The following is a 26135-nucleotide window of genomic DNA, read 5'->3' as shown; positions in this document are numbered from 1 at the left end:
TCCATTGTCTGAAAAAGACAGCAGTGTGGTGTAGTGGTAAGGAATAGGAGCTGCTGTTGTACCCTTGTGCAAGGTACTTAACCCACAGTTGCTTCAATATGCAGCTGTATAAATTGAGTAGAACTGTCAGTTGCTCTTGATAAGAGATACAATAATGTAAAATAATGTAGTGGCTCAATCCTGTCAGCTAACCAGCCGTTCATGGCCATGACTGCGGCACCCAAATGGAGGAGAAACTCAACAGACTCAAATACGAAATGAATCAGAAGCACTGTAAACTATTTTCATGTTGATTTATTTATTCAGGCGTTTTAATTGCATGATGGAAATACCTTTTGGACAAGGCAGCTAATCAGATATGGTTAATAGCTGTGTACCTGTGGCTCAGTTTTCATGATTCAGACAGAGCAGAATGTTTCTTTTGTACAAATCTTTCAGAAATCTTTCACCCTGAAAACTACATGGTTCAGAAGTCTGGTTCCATGGTTCCAACACTTTCATTATAATACTCTCACTGTGATTTATAGGCAATTACTTTGCATACTTTTACCTTTGTGTTGTAAGAATCGTTGACAAATCATAAGTTTTCTGCAATCGATTAAAACATCAGTACAAAAAATGATTTACATGAGAGTAACGTCTTGCAAACATTATACACGATTCTCCTAAAACTAAACAGTGAAGCAAGGACAATGTTTACACATCAAGATGAATACAGCAGATGCTAGAAAAGAGACATAAATAGAGGCTGGATATTAATTAAAAAGGTAGTGTTGAATGGCAGAATTCAGAGTGGAGATTTACGTTCAGACAGACTTAAACTTGATGATCTTCTTGAGTCTAGTCTTCTTTATCCGTATCGCCCGGACTTTCAAACGATCTGAAAACACAGAGAAATGTTAAGAATAACTGGCCATTCTGCGACACTGAGTACACACGGCATATGCACCATTGGTAGTTTAAACTGTTGCTATCAGAAAATTTAGTTAACACTTATTTTATATGAAATAAGTAATCAGTAATACAGATTTATTGTTTATTCTTAATTAAGTGCAAACTGAGGAGGTATCTTGTATGAAAATGAAATATATTGTAATATACTGAGAAACATGTTCATTGCATGTTGTTCAGCCCACGATTATATTGCAAATCCACTCAAAATAATACTGATAATAATCTTGCAAAGCAAAAATATTCGTAATATACCAAAATGTACATATTTTCAATATACTGATTGAGCTAAAATATATTCTCAATATGTTGTATAGGGTCTTAATTTGTGATTTGTCTTAATTTTATGAGTGATGGTTATCTTTTCTGAGGGTAAAAACACAGCAGACTCTTGGGCGGCGTCAGTGAAGACTGAGACCTGGCGCAGTACCTTTCATACACGCCTTCATGCACTCTAACTTGGAGGGGAAGTTGTTCTTGTTTCCTCCACAGCCAGTGTAGTAGAAGACCTGACATTGTTTCCTCTTGGAGTTGTAGATGAATCTTTTAATGGAGTCGCTGCATGTCCCTCTGTCAATTTTACTGAAGCAAAACTCTGGCAGGGGTTCACCTGGAAAAAGCAAGACAATCATCTGTGGAACAAAAGCTACGATTCTGTAATTTTTTTATATACAGCAATGTGTTTGTTTGATTAATGGACATTAAAACTATCATGACAAAGTAGTAGAAAATTACACAGTCTGATATCTATTTATATACTGCTAGTACATGAGAACAGCGTGTTTAAACACACCTAAATGATAGTTTTAATGGACATTAAAACTATCATGACAAAGTAGTAGAAAATTACACAGTCTGATATCTATTTAAATACTGCTAGTACATGAGAACAGCGTGTTTAAACACACCTAAATGTCTGATGTATAATGTGCTGTCCCTAGAGGGAGGTCCAAACAGCCCTAGTCTTATACTGGAGGAGCCTTAGGGTAGACCAGGGTCAAACAAGTAAACGAGCAGAAACAGGAGGCTAATGTGAAGTCAACCTCCTCCTAAGCCCTTGCAAAAAGATCAAACCCAGTAATAGCCACAAGTCAGCTATATGACCATGCAGTCATGGCAACCTGAGCGGCCTGTAAAAACTCAAAAAAAGCTTTCCTTTCCTGAACAATAAATCTGGATTTCAAAACCTGCATATAGTTTTAGTGATATCATTTGACATTATAGACAACTACATAACACATTTCTCCAGTAATGTCTTATGTGCATCTAATTTACCCCCTCCAGCCAAAAAAGAAAAAATATTAATATAAATTATATCAGTGATCTAAACAGCAGATGACACTGAACATGTGTTAGGTCCTATATGGATATAGCTCTAAACCTGAGAAAAAGCAAAATTATTTGTATGTGTCTGTGTGTGTGTGCGCATTTTATGAGGACAATAGTCTTAAAAAGGTTGCTATTTTGTGGTAATCCACAAGATGGCACTATGTGACACGGTAAGTTTGGTACTGCAAGTTCACAGTGTATTTGTGAACTTCTTACTGAAATATCTACACAGTCCTCACCTGGAAGGATGTTATCAGTGATGCTGTACTATAGCTGATTTCTCAGGGGACACAGAAAAAAACCCATGCACAAAATGTACTATCTGACTCGAAATATTGCCTCTGAAAGATATAAACATTCAATTAGATACATTTCACAGTGCCTGGGTACCACACAGCAAGCTGCGAAAGATTAACGAATACCTCTTTGCCAGGCGGTACTGAATTTTACCCATGAGGAAAGTGTTCTCGCCTAAAAGCAATATGTGGATGGTGAAGAAATCAAAACCCGATGTACATATCTACAAACTGAGCCAAGTGTGACCTGTCTTCTTTGAGCTGCGAGCCTTAGCAGTCCTACTACATTTTTTAAAGGAAAAATACAGTTTCCCTCATTAGAGGTCCGTGTTGTCTTTTTAGGCAGGAAATGAAGGGGAGGAGGGGAAGTTTTCAAATGCTGCTGTCAGAATTTTCAACAGCAACAGAACACAAGTATTATTACTACATCAGTAAGTGTAACTGGGGTGGGGGGAATCGTGTACCGATATCACTTTGTGTCTCTACTGTGCCTCGTTCCAAAGAGACTCAATTTATGCCACTTAGCTCCTCTGAAAGAGAGAGAGAGAGAAAGAGCTAAAGAGGGAGAGAGAGATGAGCAAAGGGAATATAACAGAGTGATTTACTAAAATATATGCTGCAGTGTTACCTGAATATTTAAAATATCTGTAACTAAGTACCATACTGGCATTCCCTTTTCAGATATAGCTAAATATTGTCAAGTATATGGTGGTCCTATTTTCAAACAAAAAATATCAAAAAAAACCGTAAGCCTCTACAAGACTCCTGAATGAATACATTCCCCGCCTGTAAATGTCACCACAAAATGAATGTCATATCAGGTTAGTCTTTGTGCTGGCGTTCAAGGTAAGAACAGTGCATCTCGGTCAATTTACCTGCCTGCAATTTACCAGCCATCTGCAAGCAATACAGTAGCCAAGCATTGGCTCATTGAGGGGTTTTTGATAAAACATACAAGGAGAATGACATACAGTACAATGTACTGGTGCTGAGTCCCTGGCTGAAACAGACATTTACAGTATCCTGTGCTACAGTTTACAGTAATTATCCACCGCACTGTGGGTCCCCAATAATGCCTTAACACCAGTGCAAGTGAGCATCAGAAGTCAATGATAAAGCTCCTCGTCAGGGAGCAGATAGAGGAGTATGTGTCAGAGAAGTGTGGCATGGTGCAGGCCTCAGCTCTGTGCTGCCCGTTTTCACCGTCCTGCATCTTACCGGTGGAAAGCAGAGGCCTCAGACTGGGCTCGGTGGGCTTGGAGATGTTGGCGTGCACCGCCAGCACCAAGGAGTCAGCTTCTGCAGAGACAGCGAGACGAGATCGGGGCTTAGTTTCTCAGCGCCCCGATGCCTCAACAACAACCCTCCTCCGTCACTCTCACACCGAGATGAAGGTGTCCTTCCCTTCAACTTTGGTCTGTGTTTTATAAGGTTCAACTCCAGGTGATAAAACCACTGTAGACTCATTACGAAGATCTGAAGGACAAGGGACTTCAGAGGTAGATTCTCAGGGACGCACAGGTTGCCAGAGGGGGTCTTTGGGTTAATTTTGTAGTGAAATTAAAGTAAGATACTTTTATGCACATTCAGATATATTGGAAATACCAATCTTCTAGGTATTCTAAAATCTTTCCAAAAACCTACATTATAAATACATTCTTATCTCTTAATGTCTAATCTGTCTCCGCTTGCCAGATTTCCCACAGTGTTGGAAATTGGACTTGGACTTCACTTTCAGAATATAATCGTGTGTCTTTTCATCCAATGACATGATGGTTTAGCTGTCAGGTGACTTCCACCAAAATTCTAAAATGGCAACAGGAGGTGCATGGTGCTCTATCCATTCACTGACTGTTCAGAATTCAGTCAGAATTCTGTTTAGAATTCAGTGACTCCATAGCATGCCAATGACTATTTTGAAGTGTAGTTTGGTCTCTTTTCACCTCTCTGGTAGATTGTGTTTGTGTTTTTTTTCTTTCTTTCTTTCTCTGAAACGAATGCATGAAATGCCTACCTGGGGCAGGTTCCTTCGGTTCTGGGAGGCTGATGTGAACTGCATGTACCCTTTCTGCAAAGGAGTCATTTTCTGCAAAGACAACAAAGGCAGACAGACTGATGAGGAAAGGTCTGCAGAAAAACAGACATGCTGTCAGTGCACTGTGAGAAGCACTATGCCAGGCAGCTGCCAGGCCTTCTGCTGTGACTGTAGAGACATCCATGGCTAGTTCATTATTGCTTTCCTCTGTTTCCCAGTGATTATCCCAGCAGGAACATCAAGCTTTGAATGACTCAGGGCCCTGTAAGTCACTTCAGACCTTTTCCTTGTGCCTTGGAACTACTATTCAAAGACAACATGAGGTACGTGAGCTGTACTGGATCCAGTGCAGGGTTCTACTGCAATGAGTTACATTTCTAAAGCAATTTCATTATCTTATCACCTGACTGACCTATTAAACTATATGGAATACAGAATATTCTGGTTATTTTACAACTATACACAACATTTCACTTAAAATGAAGTTGCCGCCATTCTAACAGGATTGTGTATTTAGACACACTGTTTATTTCATGGCTACAGAAAGTGTTTTAGGGGAAAGTGCTATTTTGAAAAAAAAAAAAAAAAAAAACATATCCAGAAAAACTGCTTTCATTTCACTGAGCTCTGAATGGAGTCTAATTTTCTCAGCAGGAACTACATGTAAACACTTTCACAGCTGCATAATATGCAAGTTTAAATAAATATGACGACGTGCAGGTTCTTTATAGAAATTTTAATGCTGGAAAAAATGACTTTAATGTACTTTGGCAAGAGTGTGAATTGCATTGCCAAGCACTTGATGAAGCTGGCTGTGGAAATACTTTGAAGGCAGGGAAGGAAGCTCATTTGTTCAATACTAGCACCACTAATTATGTTGACTGATTAAATAAAGATTAGATCCTTTCCAAAATTGCACGCTTGATAGGTGTATTAGCTGTTTTTCTGAAAAATATTCTGTTCATAAAGAGCAATGTCATTTCAAAGGTTAAGTAATTTGAGGCAGTTATGTTTTCCTGGCCTGCTGGGCAGACAGTGTACCTCAGATCAATGCCTGCCCCCACAGCTCCAAGAAAGAAACAAAGCCTGTCCCATTACCCAGGTTTTTAGTGACATGATCTTGGACAAAAGAGAATACTAATAGGCCTACACAGAAATCAATGCAAAGAGGTAATGCTATCATTACCACAACCCTACCTGGATGACATCACAAGCTTGGGCGACACTAACCTGTGCGGACGGACACAGGTATGAGACCGGTCACAGGGATGACCGGTCCTCGGGGATAACGTGGTGTATGGGATACATACGGTGTCTGTGTTTGTGGCACTTGGCCTGGCACTCGGCTTTGGTCCTGAAATTGTTGGCATTCCCGAAGCAGCCGCCGTAGAAGAAGCGCTCGCACTCCCCGCTGGCGTGGTTGAAGAAGTACCGCGGCACCAGGCCCCGGCAGGGCCCCGGCTCGTCATCCAGATGGCAGGGGTTCTTATCAGCTGCGCAGAGAGAGAGGGACGGGGAGGTCTCAAACAGCGCCCCCAAGAGGAGCTAAACACACACTACAGCCACTCAGCTCCAGAAAAAGGGCTCAAATCTGACAATCCCCTGTTTCTTGGCCAGATCGATTAGCGAAACACCTGACAGCATTAAAATGTAAATGAATATGTGGTTCATTCAGTGATAATCATCCTCTGATTTCACACAGTGCCAGGCCGCGAGCAGGTGTGTTGCTGACACGCTGAACTGCACAGCCTGACTGGGTCTGTTTGGAAGCGTCTATAGGATGCGCTTCCTCGCTCCAGCTGCTGGCTAATGGCCAGCCAGCCTCAGATAATATCACTTAATATCCTGCTCCTTCTTCACTCAGCACCGCACAATTTATTTATGGATACGTTTTAATTAAAATGTCTCTGTTAAGTGGCCGTCTATCATCTTCCCCAGACGCTTCTGATCCCCTCTCTTTCCCTGTTTCCCTGTTTCCTCACTTCCCCCGACAGAAAAATGAATATGTAAAGCTCCTTAATCAAACAAACATACGGTATAATCGAGCTATTCTGCTTTTCTGATTTCCCAGTAATTGTGCCCAATTTGAGGTTCACTCCTGCCCAGTCTGGTGGAGATGTGCCCTGCATACATTCAATATGCTTATTGCTCATGCTGAATTGCTTACTCTATGGGTGCACAACCTTATTGTGACAAAGCTTTGGCATCCACAATATGAATTAAGTGAATGGCTTTCAAAACTATTAAAGGGTCCCCCAATGTGCTGAAGAGCTACACTTTCATAATATTAAATTTCCTGCTTTCTCATTGGTCTAAATAAACATTCAGGGAGGGATCTGAAATAACATTGACTGAGAAGCAAACAACACAAAAACACTTATATAAAAAAGGTCAGTTCTTATTTTATCTCCTTTTGCTGCATCTCGCATGCCATATAAATTGAAAGTGATGAGACAGAGCGGTTGGAAAACTATCCCTCTTCGCAGTTCTGTCACACTCCAGGTCTTCAGAGGATGTTTCGAGAAGTCATTCCAAACTTCATTTTTAGAGAGTGGCGAGCAGAATGTGAAACATTGCCGGCAAAAACAATACTGAGATGGGGGGAACGATCCTGGGAGAAAGGGCTTGTTTTGTACTCTCCTAGAAATTCAGCTTGATTGTGAATGTTGTCCATGGTCTCAATAATGTCATAAACCGAAGTCACCAATATGCATAATTCAAAAAGCAATTCTCCAAAAAGGCATTTCAGTTGCAAGATGGATAAAAGACTGACTTTTAGTGGCATGTTACTGTTGATCTCCCCTCCTCCTTGATACGGCACTCTGACTTTAAATGTGCATAATATCCTCCTTGCTCTCCCAAGGACATGAGAGTTTTCAGATTCGTCAATAAGGGTTCATTATTTCAAGGAAGTAAAGTTGAGGAGAAATGCCAAGGAAGTGACTCACTGCCCACATTCTCCTTTCAGTGTAACGCTGAGAGAACTGAGATGACCACCCACACTACCACACACACACACACGCGCACACACGCACACCCACACACACACACATGCACACACACACACACACACACACGCACACATGCACATGTACGTACACATACACACACACACACACGCACACACGCACATGTACGTACACGTACACACACACACACGCACAAACACACACACACACATACACACACACACACACTCCCTGCTGCAGGAACCCTTTGAGGAAAGCACAGCCTGTACTGTCACAGCTCACTAGATGGAGACAAATATACTCTTATCTTACTTAGAGATGGGGACTGCTGTGGAGTTCACATCAGAGCTTAACTCTACAATCACATGGATAAACACAGCCTTAATATCAACAGAAATACAGGCCTGTGTACCGCACTAATCATTTCTCCTGTTAGAGATGCTGCTCTGCCCACTTCTCCCAACAACACCGCAACAAGTCAAAACGTTTATCACTGGTTTTAATGTTCATGAGGGTTTCAATACTGGCCAGATAGAATGACTTTAACAGGGGGGGTGGCGTAGGTATGAAATTAATCAGAATACGTCCGTTTTTTTCAGGGTCTGATGACTGTAGCACACTGCTCGTAATGCTGTCACTCCACACGAACAGGCCTGCTGTTTACCCCAACCTTTCCCTCCCCCCTGTAGGGCTGGATTTGTCATTTTGTGCTAATGCCTTTCGCAGAGCCGACAGGAGACACCGGGGAAGAATGTTACCGTTTTTCCCACTTCAGATGAGTCTGGTGACCTCTCTCTGAGGCTGGGTCAGGACGGGGAGAGGAAGAGGGCTATGCTCTGCCTCTGCAAAGACTTATGGGGCACGTCCCTCCAGACCCCGGCGCTGTAATCACGCCCCTCACTCATTTGCTGAATGACACCGCCCATTGTTGCTTCAGTGTTCCGATGGGGAGGGAATAGCCAAGTACCGTCCGAGAGTTCCGCTTAGAATCTGAGTAGCAAACCGCAGAATGTGCTGGAAAAAAGCTAATAAGCAGCGGAAGGCTTGTAATGTGTGTGTAGGACGGTCATGTTTTCGATGACCTTCTGTTCCTGGCATCAAGTTCCCCTTTTCCACAGGAAAGCCCTGGCGAAACGGCCAAATGAATTCCAGAAAAGCTGGGGTTGTCCCTCTGCGGGGATGATAAATGGAAGCTCTTTGTGATCGTAGATCTTTTTAAAATATGTGGAAGGAACTGCCCGCAAAATGCAAATGCAGCCATGATTCCTGTGCTCTGAGGATGAATAATGCATATTGCGGCACACAATATGGAGAACATGACTGCTGTTATTTTTCAATATCGTGACATAGTTGTTCTCGGCTAATATGCCTCACAAAACATGTCAGCTCAAGAGCATTATGGAAACAAAAATGTTTTATTCTCTTTACTTTTAATAAATGTACCAGGACATATTCCTTACTGAGTTGCCTCTATAACCTTTTACTGAGCTGAATCAAAGCCAGGGCCAAAACAAGAATTGAGTAAGGGCATATTACTGGAAGAACAAAGACTGACAATATCATCTTCATCATCACCATCACCATCACCATCAGCATCAGCATCACCACCACCAGTGCTGTTCTGGTCATAATCACCAGTAACTGAACCTGAGATGAATGATTTCTGTCGTGTACTGTAGGAGCCTGGGAGCAGCTGCAAATTTGAAACAGCACTGTTACCATTTTACCTCTGAATTCTCTGAACTCCTTCAGTTAATTATGTGTTCATAGGAAACTTTTTCAAACTCCAATGTCACAGGTCACAACATTACAAACCATAGAACATAATGCTATTGTCTTATTTTGGACAAGCAGGCACATTCATTTCAATTGAAATTCCCGTCAAACCTACGTTTCATCAGACACATCTCCTCGCATTCTTCCAGGGTGTCGAAGTTGTTGGCGTTGCCTTGACACCCGCCGTATATGAACTTCTCACAGCCGCGAGTCTCCACATTAAAGTAGAACCTGTCCATCGCAGCTTTGCAGGGACCCTCGTCCATCTTCAGGGCACATGACTGATGGAAAATTCTCAGTTCAGGCTGAACTCCATTTGCTGGGGAAAAAATGCCAAAAGTTACAATTTTGCCGTGCACAGAATTTATTAAATACTTTTTTTCTGGTTCAATTTAGGTCAGCTATCAGCTTTAACCTGAGGCTTTACAGATGGAAAAAAAAAAGCTTTCCGGCATTTCAAAGTAACTTCAATTTTACCATTTCAAGACCCCTAACTGCTTTCGGATATTTGATTGTAAGAAAGTATGTAAATACTTTGACATCATTGGCTTGCCTGGACCAACTACTTAAAAAAAGACAAACTGTTACAAGAATCCTGTTTTAACACATTAATCATTGAATTAACTGACTCTGGTTATTGTAAATAACAGGGTGCAATAACCATCAGCAAATATGGAGGACAGCAGTTAGCCGAAGTGAAACTTGCCCAGAACTGCTTTAGATCTATCCTTTGGATTGATTTATTCCAATTCTCCGTGTTACACGTGAGAGAGATTTTAGAGGCCCACATGATTGTTTTCACTCACAGCAGTGTCAAGAAGAAAAACGGCTACGGCTTCATAGTGTCTGAGACAGAACAGCTATAACAGCTATAACAGATATTTCAAAAAAGCAGCAGACAATTGTAAGTGAGAGTAGCACAAATAAGTGACGTCAAGTCAACCTTGAGTGACGAAAATAAAAATAAAATAAAATAAAGGCAAATAAATAAAGGAAAATAAAGGCTTTGAAAAACTGCTTTAAGATTCTGAATGACAATCCTGCTTATAAAAGGCTCCTAAGACCGAAAGCTGCGCTAGTCTCAGATGGCCACAGACAGTAAATGGCCTACTGTGAGAGCCATATTGGAGGAAGACTGTGAGGAAGCTTAAGACTGTGGTGCAAGCTGATAACTCCAGCCAGCAGGCAGACGGCTTAACCTTCAGAGTCCTGCTATTCATCTAGCCAATGTCTACTACCTCGCTCTCATCCCACATTTGTTCCCACACCCCATCCACGCCCCCCCCCGCCCGCCCCACCATGTGGTGCTCGTACAATAGGTCAGGGGACTTGACAAAGGTGTGTAATCTGCCCGGCTCCACAGCGATGAGAACATTGGCTGAGCGTTCCGTCCTCCTGGTTATTCCTCTGCCATTATTCCGACCGGTAACAAAGCCGCCAGCGCTAACCCAGCGCTCTCTGCAAACCGTGCCCACTCACAGGTTTGCTTTTCCCAATGTCCTCTCCGCCCCGGGCCCCCCACATTTCTGTTTACATTCCTCCGCCCTGGAAGATGAGCAGCTGCCGAGCCAGCCGTCCACGGGGGAAATTACACTGCCAGCAGACGATCCGAGGGGGTCGTCCCTCCACCGCTAGGCCTCTCGGAGGACGAGAACATGTGCGTTCACACAAAGCCATAATGCGCACTGCAAAGGGCAGAGGAACATTAACGCTGTTTGTCTTTGCTCCTTGTGCATGGGTGAAACAGCGCCTGTGTTTCAGCCACCCCTCCACGAGCGCTGGAGAGAGGGAGAGGTGTAAAAAGGGGGAAGAAAAATGCAGCTCAGCTGCACGGAGCTCAGATTAAATGGAGAGCTGGGAGCCTGTTTTTCACCCCGCGCTGTCGGCTAAATACGCTGGAACAAACCTGCCAAGAGTTTAGGGAAAAACAGGACGCCTCTATTGATTTTTTTTTCTTCTTCCAGAGCTATTTTTCTGCTGAGTTCAGGGAGAGCAGAGCGCTCTCCGTCAGTCATGTCACTTGTCCGGCGGGGAAGGTAAGAGCCGTCCAAAAAACAAAACCACCGAACTGCAGGAGCACGTCAGCCATGAATAGGAAATCCTACATCACATAATATTGTGATTTTAGCCATGACTGACACTCAGCAGTGGGATCAAAACTGCCAGAGATGCGGTATTCTCTGTGCTCCCCAAGCACAGACGCAAGCAGGCACTTTTCCCCCAGTACCCTCCATATACAGGACTGGAAACCATGCACACCGGCTTCTCGCATATATACTCCCTTCCTCCTGTATGCAGGTGTCAAATCGCTGTATTTGGAGAGTGAAACCAGGGCACGGTAAGCAGCGGAACATGAGATTTTGTTTATTTAGATGGCGGCCTGACTTGCTTTGTTCTGGCCCTGCTCCATGCTTGCGTTTAACGTACGATGTGGGTGGACTTGCTCATGAAGAGAATCCGTCCAGACATGCTTGGTGATACGGGCGGGAAGGCTTTATGTTATTGAGAAATAAAGAAGCTCCACATTTCTGCTGCTGTTGATAGTGTTCACAACAGCAGCAGTAAGAGGCAGACCAAAACGAGCACTCCACACTGGAAACTATGACAGCTCATCGTGGTAAATGCTTTTAGGTCATATGTCAGAAAAGCTTTTTTTATACTTAATGTTAGGTTTGGAATTGGTCAGGGTCCATGTCTCTGTTTGAGTCTATTGTTGCCAGGTTTGTTGCCATAGGATATAATTACAAAGAAAATCAGTGCAGGCAAAGACTAGGTCATGCATGACTAAGAGCCATAAAGTGGGGTATGAATCCTTTGTAAATCAGTAAGCCATGAAACAATAACTGGCACCTCCTTTCATAATCAAGATTCCCTGTAAGTCACAGAGGCCTTAACCCATTCTTCAGATGGTGTTGTGTACAGCTGAACAATCTGTACTGTACAGGCATGCAGAAAACAGCATATAATCACGGCTATAATAAAAAGATAAGTTATCGCCTGCTTATCAACTTATCATCACTAAAACTACTGCCTGAAAGACAGCTGACATCGAGCGGAGTCTGACTCACAACCAATCACTGTGATTACCCCTGTAGGAGCCGCCCGTAAGTCAATACAGAAGATGACAAATACAATCCAAATACAGCGCGCAATCCCTTCTTACAATGAGCCACACTGAAGTCATGAATATGCTTTTTGTTGCAGAAGCATAAGAACAAGACTCAACTGCTACGGTCCCGGTGTAATCAGAGTATTTCTTTGGCGATACAAAAGGCTAAGTGACAGAGACAAGCAGAACGGAAAGGCGCAGATAAACGCCACCGTTTGGAATTGCGTTCCCTTAACTCCCATGTGTCCGCCGATGCCTTCAGCGCAGAGCTGCCACCTAACACCGTGGGTTCCACTGTTTAGAGATACTGCTGATCTCAACAGTACTGCGCATCCGAGATCAAAGCCACCTAGAACGCGATCCCCACCAGATCAAATAAAAGCTCGCTGATGTATGTTGTACTGTTGCCGCATTTAATTACTCTGCGGAAACCGACTCCTGTGCTTTCATCTCCGGAAACATCTGAGGCTATGAAATGTAATCTTTACACGTCCTGGTTTACATATTGGCATTAATATGGTGGTCACACGTGTCAGAATGATGATCACAATGGTACAATGTCCTTTTTTAATATTAAAGCTAAAACAAACATGGCAGTTGATGTGTTGTTCCTCATTTTGTTTTTTTTTAGAATTTTTAAATATATAGCATTAAAGATACCATATAAAGGCAGAGGTAATTCTTCAAGAAAACAATTCAGTAAAATAAACAGCACAAACAGAACTCTTTCCGTGTCAGTGCTTTCACCCGCCTGCTGAAGGACCCATGCTGTAGGTCTTTGGAATTCAGTTTTTACTATCAGAATTGGGTGGGGGTTTGGTATGTATACATTAGACATTTTTCCTGCTTAAAAACAATGTTAACAATGTTATACTGTAATCTCGATCTTATTTCCAAAAGCCACTCCTGTGGTTAATAATTTGTAAATCCTCCTCTGTATTGTCTATTATATAATATTATATTTCTGTCATTTAGCAGAAGCTCTTGGCTAGAGCGTCTTACATTTTTTTTTCCCACTTACTCAGCTGGATATTTACTGAGGCAATTATGGGATAAGTACCTTGCCCAAAGGTACAGCAGCAGTGCCCCAGCGGGGAATTGAACCAAAAACCTTTCTGTTATAAGCCCTCTTCCTTACAACAGCTCCACACTGCTGCTAGGGATTACGCTTACAAGATGCTCCAAGATGCTTTTTGCCAATGTTCACCTACTGAAAGGGGGTGCTGACCATTCCTCCTGGTGGAATTGCTCTAGGTTCTTCAGATCTTTTGGTTTCATTTGTAAACTGCTTTATTGACTTCAAACCACAAACAATAGATTGCATTGAGGTCTAAACATTTAGACTGCCAGTTAAATACCTTTATTTAGTGCTCAGTTAACCTTTTCGTTGTTTCATGGTCATCGATCAATGGCATATAAATGGCATCATTGGATAATGGCGATCAATGGCATCATACTTGAGCTTCTTGGGGGAGGAAACATACTTTTTGCCCCAAATACCCCGATATGTATGGCGGTTCATGACTTCGTTCTTAACAAGGACTGTAAGAATTCAAAAAAGAACACAATGTGGTTTTTCCTCAACATCTGGCAACCTTCTTCTTTTTATTCCAGCACAACACTAATGAGTGGGTCCAAAAAGCTCACAATACAGTTTGTTGGAGGATGTGTCTAGAAGGACTGACACTGTACTGTACCACTGTGCCATTTCTTCACTGACATCTTCCAACTGGTGGAAGTTAATAACCACCACCTGCAGGCTTCAGAGAGCTCTCTGACTACAATTGCGATAATATGTGCCACTTCTGAACCTGTGTTACCTCCATTTATACCAGAATGCTGGTGTAGATTTGCTTTTTTGGATTTTGTTTTAAAGATTAGGTGTGAAGAAATGTGAACTTTATGCGTTATGGATTAAAATCATTTGACTGAATTTGCTCTGTATAACCATAGTAAGATTCAAGTATACCATTAAAAATAGACAAACATAATTATTTTAACCAGAAAAATATCCAATATTTACACTACACATTATAGCTATTTTTAAGCATCCATTTCACATTTTGTAGGCAGGACTGGTGAGGAAATATGGAGGACACTGTATATTCCCAGTTTTCAAATTATCAAGTCAAACGTTTTATGAATACATTTCCCACCTCGGCATCTACCCTTGATCTGAGGCCTCCCACCCCGAACAGTAGAGCTATCAGCTGTGTTAGGGGAATTCCACACGGCCCCCACTCCAGCAGGCTACCATTATCTGATTTACCCGAAATCTCGGGTGACCCTAAATCTCATTCTTTCCCCTCTTTTTCCGAAGTTGACAGATAACCATGAGAAGAAGGAAGCCCTCTGCTTCAGGGCATCCAGTTTGAGAAACTGCAGACAGACAATCTGCTGTTCAGACCCTCTCAATTATCTGAGATTCAGCATCTTCAGTATGTCCTACTTCTTATCATTAACCGTCAGCTGATAAGTGATGATTTGGTGTCGAATTCAAATGAGATGTGCTCATCAGAGGAGAGAGTTGGTCCTTTAAATGAAGGATGGGCACTGCGGGGCGGCATATGGCAAAGCTTCATCTGGACATAAGTTAAACATAAGTTCTGCAGGGCAAAATCAAAGCACCATATGCCACCCTCTGAAGCAGACTCCAGGACACACTGTGACTTATTCATGGCCCATTGGCACGGATACTCTCCCATGGAAAAGGAGGAAGCAGCCAATGCCCAACGTGCTCGTTTAATCCATACACTTGGGCAAGACAGAGGAAATTACTCATTTCAATGACTTACTCATTAACCGCACTTGATATTATTACCACAAACAAAGCACATATGATGGCAAACACTAGAACTTTTTTCATTACAACATTTACATTTTCTTTGGAAGAATTCATCTGGAACAACGAACAAACCATAAATGAATCTTCCTTTTTTTTCCTTTTCCCCCCATGGTTGTACATTGTACTGCATTTGAATTAAATGAAAAAGTCCATTTTGGGAAGCTACAGAGAGAGAGACCCTGAGAGAGAGAGCTGAACAGGGGTTACTTTCCAAAGTGCCACTCCAATTCCTCTGATACTATATGCCATTCAAGGTCTGTGTGGGCAAATTGTATTTGCTTTCATTTTCAACCCATCAGACTAAAATGTTCCCTCTGTTTATATGTGCAAAGTCCATTTTTTCAGACGTAATAGTATTTATTCAGCCTGCCTGGTGTAATGGGTTGTGTTTTCACAATATGTGAAATAAGTATTCACAAACACGGGGACCCTGAAATAACACTTTCCTTTTGCTTGTGCCTCCAGCACTAGTCTCATTCAGAATGCCCTGCGAGACTAGATCTTCATCCGATTTCCTTTAATATCTGCCTCTGTGTGAACACCATAAAGTAATTAAAAAGTAGCAAACTCTATCATTTATTTCAAAATGAAACATTCAGTTTTTTTCTACTTGTGCTCTACATAAAATCTCATTTAATGAGACAACTTATGCCAGTTCAGACAGAAATACCTCACGCATAAGGCATGTCTGAGATTTGAAATTTTAGGTAACACAAACTAGAATCCACACATGATAAAAGAAGGTGGCACCTAGATAACAGCAGTACTCTTTAACATATTCAGTAAGTTTTGCCCACTTGCTGTATGCACTTTTGTAAGTCGCTTTGGATAAAAGCGTCTGCTAAATAAATAAATGTAAATGTTATGGCATGGTCCGGGCGGACAGAGACCTTACACTAAACACCAAAATGCTTCATAGCCACAAAGCTAATTTTCCTGGTATGCCTTCAATCAAAGCCTGTTCCTATTTGCAAAGACAAGATGGGGTGATTCACATAAAATATAAATTATGTTTGGTGTGGTGAATTCAGTTCTTATTATGCACACATATACTGGGTACCAATCAACATTTGAAATTTGTATTTATGTTCCAAATATTAAGATGAAGGCCTCACTCTATCATGAATAACCAAAATAACCAAGACACAAACATGAATAAAATCATGCTGTATGCTTAAAGAGATTTCTGTTTTTCCACAAAAGGATGGAAATTGTGCTCTCACAGTTAAATTAAGACTATGTGCAGGCACCACACAGGGGTATACTTCACTTAAAAGTTAAACAGTATTTCTGATGCGTATATTAATTAATTTTCCCTATAATGCTCTGAAGGCCTATTTATATTGTCTGAGGAAGAGTCCCCCTCAAAATACCTAAAAGGGACTTGATTTAATGCACTGAATGACTAATGGACTTCTCCTGCTATGGAAAGTCAATTCATTGTTCTAGTTCTTACTAAAGAGTTCCTGTCTCTATATAGAAACTGCAGTTTTATTGCCAGAAATAAGCAGCTTTAAAACAGAAGCCACAAATTTACATAGACATGATTCATGACTTTGGGATGTTACTGCCCAAGCCAAGAGTACTGTATATACACGCAGGGCCATTTCTTTGTAACTGCAAAATATATGCCTGGAGGACATTCTCCATGTGCCTTCCATTAAAAGTTCAATTTGTTCAATTTTTCTCCCTTGTGTCTTCAAGATGCTTTGTAAGGGGCAGTCTTATTAGCAGACACACACACGCCCATGCACATATAAAGCACACACACACACACAAACACACACACACTGACACACTCGTAACAGGCTTCAAGAAGAATAGAAAAACAACAAGGAGAGGACGTGAGTGGAGGGAATTCAAGCTCTGCCACAATATTCCACAAATCTCTGTTTAACTTGTGTCAGGTCCCTGCAGAGGTGATTAAGGGAATCTGCAGTGATAGCATAGTGTACTATCGCCCTACATCAAAAATACTGTTTATAGTATAGTACAAGCGCTTTGTGTTTGTTTTATTCAGAATGTGACATAACTAAAGACGAATACTGTTGAGGAGAGACTGAAAAAATTGAGATGCCCTACTTTAAACATATGCTTTTCTTACACACTAAAGACTCCTCCCCCATTACTCCCCTTCTCCCGGCTTCCCCCTCTATCTGCTGAGACAGAGACAGACACCGAGACAGAAACCAAGACAGGGGGAGACTGACACAGACACAGACACAGAAGCAGAGACATAGTCAGAGAAGAGACAGAGACAGAGACAGAGACAGAGACCCAGACCCAGACAGTCCCAGACTGAGACTGGGGCCAAGACCCAGAAACAGAGACAGAAACTGAGACTGAGACAGACACAGAGACAGAGAAAGACAGAGACAGACAGACAGAGAGACAGAGACAGAGAGAGACAGAGACAGACAGACAGAAAGACAGAGAGACAGAGACAGACAGAGACAGACACAGTGACAGAGACAGAAAGACAGAGAGACAGAAAGACAGAGAGACAGAGAGACAGAGAGACAGAGACAGACAGAAACAGAGCCTGCACAGACCAATATACTGATTAGACTGCAAAGGACTTTTGGCATAAACATATCACATGGCATATTTTTCATTGGAAGAATGCTTCCAAGTACATTAAATATAAATTAAACATAATAATATAATAAAAATGTCAAATACCAGTGGACACAAACAGACAAGCGGAGACAGTGTGAGTAAGAGGATTCCTCGGCAGGCGGTGTGCTGGGGCGAGGGGGATTCGGGGGGATTCGGCGGGAACGTCTGCAAACCGCGCGATCAGGAGCAGCGGGCTGTGACGGAGCTGTGAGGGGTTTAGGCTGGGCATTACCACAGCGAGCAGACCGACAGAGAGAGGGGGGGTGGCGGGAACCAGCCGACGCTGACAACACTGCGCTCATAAACTCATGAATTTGCTCATAAATTTCATTGGGTAAACATAGCCTGACTGACTTTAACATCTGTTTACTTAAAACACTTGACCTCTGACCAAGACATATATAATATTGATAATACACAATATTGACGCATAACCTATGATATAATGAGCCATTGGCATCTCACTGAGTTGTATCAGACATTAATATGACTTATTTCCTTACTCCTTGTGAGTAAGCGCTCCCTGCATCAGCCCACCCTCAGAGCTTCCCCACCTTGTGCACACACTCGCCTGCACACACTCGCCTGCTTTAAGTTCTGACTCGACCGTTCTAAGTTACGCTTATTCTGTATGCGTCACTCGCAGACATTTTCTCCTCTTTGCCAGGTTCTCCCTCTGCTTCTGCCTGTGTATTTGAAGTAGAGAGAAACCAGTGTGTCTGTTGAGGTATTTAATTCAATCTCACGTAATAATTTACAGAGAACAGCTAACACGGGTACTGTAGAGGGTAGCAGGTTAGCAGTAACATGAAAGAAGTGGATTCACATGGGTCTAACCAAACAAAACACAAATAATTGACCAATGCAGCCCTTGCATGTGCCTATAGACACTGAAATGCAAAAAGACAAGTAATGTTTCACAGACCAACACACTTACAGGACTGTAAAGAGGGCTTTGTATATGAACAATGAATGTAGCTGTTCACAGTCAACAATCCTTTGACTACTTTCATTTCCTTGTGACTTTAATACAATAATCTCACAAAGAATTCATGACCCGAGCCAAGTACAGGTCAAGCATTTCCACTGAGGGGACTTCCTGTGCTGAAATTTTAATACACAAGTTTATAAAAGTACACTTGTAATTATACACATACTTACAGCTTTATGCTCACTATACTATATGTACTATATGTGAAATATGTTCATATTGTAAGTACCCCATGAATGCAAATCAGCTGTGTTCCACAGTGGACCCAGTTCACCACTTCACAGAGTCTATCTATAATGCTATGCTAAATATTCCTTCCCACAGCTCGGCCCCCCCTGTCAAGATAATGTATTGGACATCTGGTGTCACAAAATGAAACTCAATGAGTGAGACAGGAAGGGCCACCTTAAGATGAGGGAATTTTCAGAGAGAGAAGAACATTGGAAGTACCCGTCTATATTTAGCATCTTTTTTCCATTACAGACACATCCTAGTACACCAAATGCACTTGAAAATGACAAGACGAAGGAAAAAGATACTGCTATCGACATGGCCATGTGTATCTCAGTAATGACTCATGCTCTGAAGCAGTACTGTCACATGTTAAGCACACTTCAGTAACCCCGCTTTCTGCTTTTCCTCGGTACACTGTTTAGCTAAATGGCAGCAAAGAGAATTTTCTCATCTCATCTCCTATCCTTTAAACACTCACACACCAACTCATTTCTAGGCAAACTGGAAACTCCTTATTTTGTGACACATTCATGTTTATCTGCATTGTCTCGTTGCTGATACATTATTCATACGCTACGCTATGCTACCGCAATAACAACAAATCATTTGTTTAAATATAATGATGCCTTGCAACACATATTCACTTGCCTTTTTTGTATAATTAAGTAAGAAAATATTGAGCCGTTTGAAGTTAAATACAATAAGTCTCATCATTATTCTCCTTCTTAGTCTTTAACTGGAGTTTAAAATGTGAATGTAGGAAGACTACAGTAAAAATCTATCTGTTTAAGCAGATTTAATTATAAACCTTATTATTTTTAGTCAGAGGATAAAGGGAAAATAATAGCCTGGGGGAACTGTGTCAATTGAAAATGAAATTTTGGCAGAAGTGAAGGATTTCATGTATCTGGAGAGTGTGACAGAGTGGAATGAAGGCTGCAGTGTAGGATTATAACTGTGATGGGCAAAACTGCCCAGAATTAGAGGGAAAGGCCTGTTCACAAGCTAGAGCGGGAACTGGGGATATATCCTTCAAAAGAGGTTAACACCAGGAGTCCCCCTCATACAATGCAGGAACACGGACCTTGAAAAGACACTGTTAATAAGCTACAAAATGCATAATAACTGCTAAAGTAGAAAGGAGCACAAGAGCAGCAGTGATGTTATGCAATGTAAAGGGAGAGAGTTGATGGAACCCGATTATCAAAGATAGAATAAGTGAATATGACACAGAGAAAGAAGGAAGCCAAGTAAACATGTTATTTAATAAAGAGCCGAGCATGACACAGTGCAAGCAGCAAGCCAACTAGAAACGTTAAGGATTAAACTGAATATGACGTAATGTGAGTGGGAAAGCCAAAGAAAGATGTCACAGATTAAAGAACTGCCAGTTGAAAACAATGGAAAATGGGGAGAGGAGAAATGAAGCCTTCAGAAGTGGGAAAGATCGGGAGGGGTTTCTCAGAAATGAAGACATGGCTGGACCTGCTACCAGGCAGAACAGACAGGCCACCAATGCCTTGTCAGAGAACCTCAGCTCACGACAACAAAACACCGGCCAAAAGGAGAACAAGTCTACTCTCTATTCAAAGAGCACATTCAAGGGATTATTCACTGCAACTGGAACATTCAGCACAACAGCAATCTTCTCACAGACCTTTCTACACCAATCTGTGTAACCTCTCAAGGAAATGACATGTATTTTCTTGCCTGTTTTCTGTAAACCATTAACATTGAGGCATCTGACAGACATTTAACCTGATGTACATCCAACTGGGACGAAAGACTAAACAGTTGCTCTGCATTTTGGGAATAATGGGCTGTAATGGGAATTGCCTTTCCAAATATACACAGTATGAGCAAACAGCAGTGGCATGTAGCCACAGTTACTGAAGGGGACAGTGCAAAAGGAAGGGTAGTAGCCTGGAACAAAATCCGAGGGAAAGAGTTTTTCAGCATCCCAGACTTTGGAGGACATGCATTCTTTCACATGAGAAGGTTTCTGTCAAGCAGCCACATCTCGGCTCTCAGCGTGTCCGCCAGAGATGACGGGCCCGCCTCCGTGGTGGTGGATCTGACAGAGCTACAAGAGGAGCCACGACAAAGAAAACCCCACTCCTTTATCTCCTCACTGAATCCAGCAATCTCAAACCCACCGAACCGACGGAAGATCAACAAGAGCCGCATGACACCGGTCTTATTGCAGAAGCTGAGAGGAGACAGGCGTAGTCGCCTGACGCTCACAACGTGGTGTTCACTGAAGGGCCCGCGCAAAAAGGGGACTCCACGCCAGACAGAACGCGCTGATGGAGAGAGGGCCCGCCGCAGAAACCATGCGCTTCTGCAGGATTCATAAACAGCGGTCATAATCCGCGGGCCGTGTGGGGAAATAACTGCGACGCATAACATCAATCAAGGATTCTCCGCTGTGTCTGCACCCTGCACCATCCATCTCCCTGACCACTAACGGCAATATTAAAGCTGCTAATTGCAGTTACTGCTGAGATGGATGTTACCCCAGCGATCCATTACCCGCTGCGTGTGATTACCTCACTGACCCAGGCCCCTTATCTCTCTCCGCCAGATCAGTGGCCCCATTTAACGAGGAATGACAGTCTGGGTGCTGCCATTTGACCCCTGCTATAAAGTGCCGCTGGACAGATACAGTGTCGAAACAAATTCTACCTGGCAAGACCCCTCAAAAGGGCAGGCTCAGTGTGACATCACAATGTGAAACCATGTATGTTCATGACTCACAAAGGTTTCATATTAAGCAGAGATTCCTGATTGCCCAGCTGTCTGTTCCTGGCTATGCCTGTGCTTGTAGTGCTTTCTAATCCGCTGTGTTTTGAACCTCCTCATGACTACATCACTCATTTATGAGCTCCTTCTTAAAATGCAGATACATGAGGGGAAGTGAATATCATTTTCTCTTCTGAGCAATACAGGATTAAGCCTTCTACAAAGCCACTGACAATATAAATTTGCTTTATACTTTAGCACTACAATAATCTACAAAGCAAAATTTGTTCTGTATATGTATGAAAGGTAGTCTCAATACTGTGCTGCGGTTAGCCAACCTTGTGAGCTTTCAGAAATGAATCTTTTTCAAAACTGTTTTTTTTTTAAATCCCAGTACTCTACCAAGTAGTTGGAAACATCTAATGAATCTGGAATAGGTATGAGAATGAGAAGTATGAATTCTCCAAAATCACACCATCCACAAACATATTCTGTCCGACCACATGCCTTAATGCCAAAATAAGCAGCGTTTGTTAGGAAGGGCTTCTTCTGTTACACATGCCAGGAAGGAGAAAAAGCATGTCTCCGCAAGCTTTGCCAAGTCCACAGATTTCATTTTGTTACAACACGTAAAAATAAAGTCCCACCACATTAATAATTCAACATGCCAGTATGAACACCCATCTATTTTTAAAAGGACTCTTTATTAAAACATTTATGACAATAACATGAGTGTTTGATCCACTTCATCTCAAGTCCCTGACGCAGGCATGTTGGGTATGTTGTAAAGTGAAATTTACAATCGATGGTAAAATGATTTGATGTATTAAGCTGGGCTGAAGTGCCCACACAGGACAGCTTAGTGCCAGAATGTATAAAGATTGAACAGCAGCATTTTTGCTAATACTGCATCTAGCCTGTTGAAGGGGTTAAGCTTTGACGTGAGTTAAATGAAATCATTCGACAATTCGTCACCAACATTACGAAGAGGACTTTCTCCCACGTTGTAAAAGAACAGAGGCGTCACACTGAGACCTCATCCATTGTATTATCAAAAGGAAACTGTTCATTATGACCTTCCATCAGACAATTGGCAACACACTCAGCTACCACAAACATTGCTTTTCACCTGACATTTGTGCTTTGAACTATGGTTTCTGTTTTTACCATAAATTATTTTGGTGATGTTTCACTTCAAGGAGAAAATAATTAACCTAAAGCACTGCTCACTTTCCAAATCACTGAACAAAATCAAAAATGGATAACTTCAACCTTATGTCTAAGACAATAACAGATGAAGAAGCAAACAATGCCACATTCATTCATATCCGCTGTGTTCTCATTACTATATTGTACATATTCCAGATTCAAATTATTAGTTATTAGTTAAATTATTAGTAGTCACTTTAACTTTTTTCTTTCAAATAAACTATTGTGGTGACATTCCTGCCTGACCTACTATGCTTGTGAGATTTATAACACAGGGCATGGTTGCTAAATGCCTGGGTATACACAGCTAAAGCATTGGGCATATGTATTGCTACATTCTTTGCAAAGGGCGTGCATACACCCGTCCAAAGAACGCGATTCTGAGAAACTCTGGCACATATTCTGCTGCAAAGCTCTCTCTCACGCACACATGTGCTCACACTCACGTAAACACCTGGAGTTTAGACCAGCACACACACACACACCCACATTCACACACAAGATCTTTTTTTCATATGTGTGGTTAAAAGATCTGTATCTGGCATTGCTACACACGCTTCACTAAGGTAGGTCTGCAGCCACACGGCAGACCGGGAGATATGATTAGCTCGCCGCACCGAAGCCCAAGGTCCGCAGATAAGAGAACTAATCACACTCCCGTTCTCGCTCCAGGCGGGTGACGTCACCTTCCATCGGGGACACTCGTAGGCTCCCTCGCACTTCTGAGCGCCACTACACGCACACAAAGCCAACGGCTGCGGTCATCCCGTCAGCACGGCGGGAAGGCCTGAGCACCCGAGAGCCACTGGTCTGTTTGTGATGTTGCTAAGCAGTGTCTTATAGACAGATGCAGAACATATGCAAGCATGCATTTTGTTGCATTGCTTGTTTCGTCTTTTCGACTTTCCTCATTTAACAATTAAGACATTAAACTTGATAAATGGTTTTTACAACAGATGATTGCATCATTATGGCCATTTAAATAAATAATTATGGATTTATGATTACTCTTTCCATTCAACTCAGATAAAATTTATTTTCCCCCTCTAAGTGTCTCAAGCCTTTTATTTACCACTCTTTGGAATGCCACATGATAAACCAGTTATTACAGGATATAAATCAAGTTATGGTTTGTACTCACTTTCTTAAAATTCCAGATCTGTGAGAACACAGTAATTGTTTATTTGGATTGCTACGGAGTATCTCTGTGAACACATACACCCACCTCTCTCATGTCCTAAGACGGTTACCAGCTATTTTGAAGGCTCCAAATTGTCAATAGTTAACAAATGAAAATGCAAAATCTACATTTTTTTTTGCATAATCACTTATTTATGCATTTGTTTAAAACACAAGAACAAACATTAAAGACAATTAATAAATATTACAGCACACTCATAGTAACCCCTGTTGAAACATCAAAACGTTTTTTTTTTTTTTTAGTAAGGGGAAAAGCAGGATGGCAAGACTAACTTGATACATTACTTACACACTTATACATCTTATTGAACATGCATTGTTCACGTTTCTCTCTCTCTCTCTCTCTCTCTGTGTGTGTGTGTATGTGTGTGTGTGTGTTGTTTAAAATGTGTTCCAGAGTTAACCTTATGCTTGTGAGATCCAAGCATGGATCCAATCACTGAGTTTTGTTTGCTCAATAAATACAACCTGGTAAACAATAATGCTAACAAAACAAAATGTGAAATACAGAAAAAAACATGACAACATTGCCTTATAGCATAAGTATAACTCAGTCTGCTGAGGGAAGCCTTGGTGTCCTTCATTCCTTTGTGTCTACAGACACCAACAGTATGGTTCATTCTAAAGACAGTGGCTATTGTACTTACTTCAGTGCAACACAAGTGGTCGTTTACTCAAATGGTATTGTTGTCTGAGTGGAGAATTTATTCCCCTATTAGATAAAAGTAACACACTTCTGAACGTGTGAAATGGTAAGCATGACAACTAAACTGAATTATTTATTCGTGAGCAACTTTTACTGAAACCAGCCAACGACAAGTACGAGTGAAAGTATCCATGTGCTACGTTTAAAACTGAGTAATCTACCCATGTCCACATCTAAAATCATATTTGTCCTGTACACAGACCTCTTCGTGAAACTTAATAACACGGTAATATACTTAAAAATACTGTTTAGTGACTTAAAGTACAGTTTAGTGAAAGTTCAAGTGCACGTTTTAAGGGAATTCCAAAAGAGAGAATTAAAGTCCAGTACCCACACTAACTACAAATTTGATAAATGGAAAATGCATCTTACCTTCGTCACTGTCGTGGAAGCAAGAATATAAGTGAAAAACACTAAGTATAGCGCTGCATAACAAAACCCAATTCAGTCTTGCAGCCATTTGCACAACCAGAGAAAAGTACTGGAGTACGCAAATACAGTGGAAATATTTTACGAACTTTCACCGAAAGCTTGGGCTTTATTCTTTGGAAGGAGTTCCCACGCACTTCCGGCCGATAGCAGCGTGGACTGTTGCGATTTCATTTGATAAGGAACAGCGCAATGAAAACCATGGGGGACTCCACCAAAATAAACGTTTATCATGCGTAATTTTAACTGGCACTTTACTCACCAGCCTAGTAATATCCTGTTTCGTAATGAAGAGTACAGACATCCAGTTAAACGTTTGGCTCGGATAGATAAATACGTCCCATTACTACGAAGTCGCTTAAGCGGTGTTACAACATGTGACCTGGTACTTATTTGTATAAGTATAGGTAGCAGGAATGCAAAGGGCTGTTAGTTACTGGCAGGAGCAGTAGTAGCGAGAACAGTAGTACTATTAGTAGTAATAATAGTAACAGTGGTATCAGTAGTAGTGGTATTAGTAGCAATGGTTGTAGTAGTCATTCTTTATGGGGTTGGTATAGGTCTTATATTTTAATAGAGGATGCTCTTTACAATTAATTGCGTAGATTGTGGTGAATTTAGCGCATTATTTTTTGCAGTAGGCTAACCTTCGTTTTAGCATAGTGAGCCAGCAAAGGTTCATGATGAGCTCCATA

The 26135-nt window shown here is 41.6% G+C and overlaps 1 protein-coding gene across 1 annotated transcript; it reads right to left on the bottom strand.

The window, feature by feature from the left end:
- Positions 1 to 279: 279 nt before the first annotated feature.
- tfpia (tissue factor pathway inhibitor a) lies at positions 280 to 25663 on the bottom strand. Its single transcript, XM_036540561.1, has 7 exons — positions 25384 to 25663; positions 9472 to 9675; positions 5922 to 6104; positions 4591 to 4662; positions 3795 to 3875; positions 1382 to 1561; positions 280 to 880 (listed from the first exon to the last, which is right to left on the bottom strand). The coding sequence occupies exons 1-7, from the start codon at positions 25469 to 25471 to the stop codon at positions 807 to 809; spliced, it is 882 nt and encodes a 293-aa protein (XP_036396454.1). The 5' UTR covers positions 25472 to 25663; the 3' UTR covers positions 280 to 806.
- Between the last annotated feature and the right edge of the window lie 472 nt (positions 25664 to 26135).

Source organism: Megalops cyprinoides, chromosome 11 (assembly GCF_013368585.1).
Source record: "Megalops cyprinoides isolate fMegCyp1 chromosome 11, fMegCyp1.pri, whole genome shotgun sequence".
Lineage (NCBI taxonomy): Eukaryota > Metazoa > Chordata > Actinopteri > Elopiformes > Megalopidae > Megalops > Megalops cyprinoides.
Note: the sequence above shows the minus strand (reverse complement) of the source record. Positions and strands in the feature narration are given on the sequence as shown.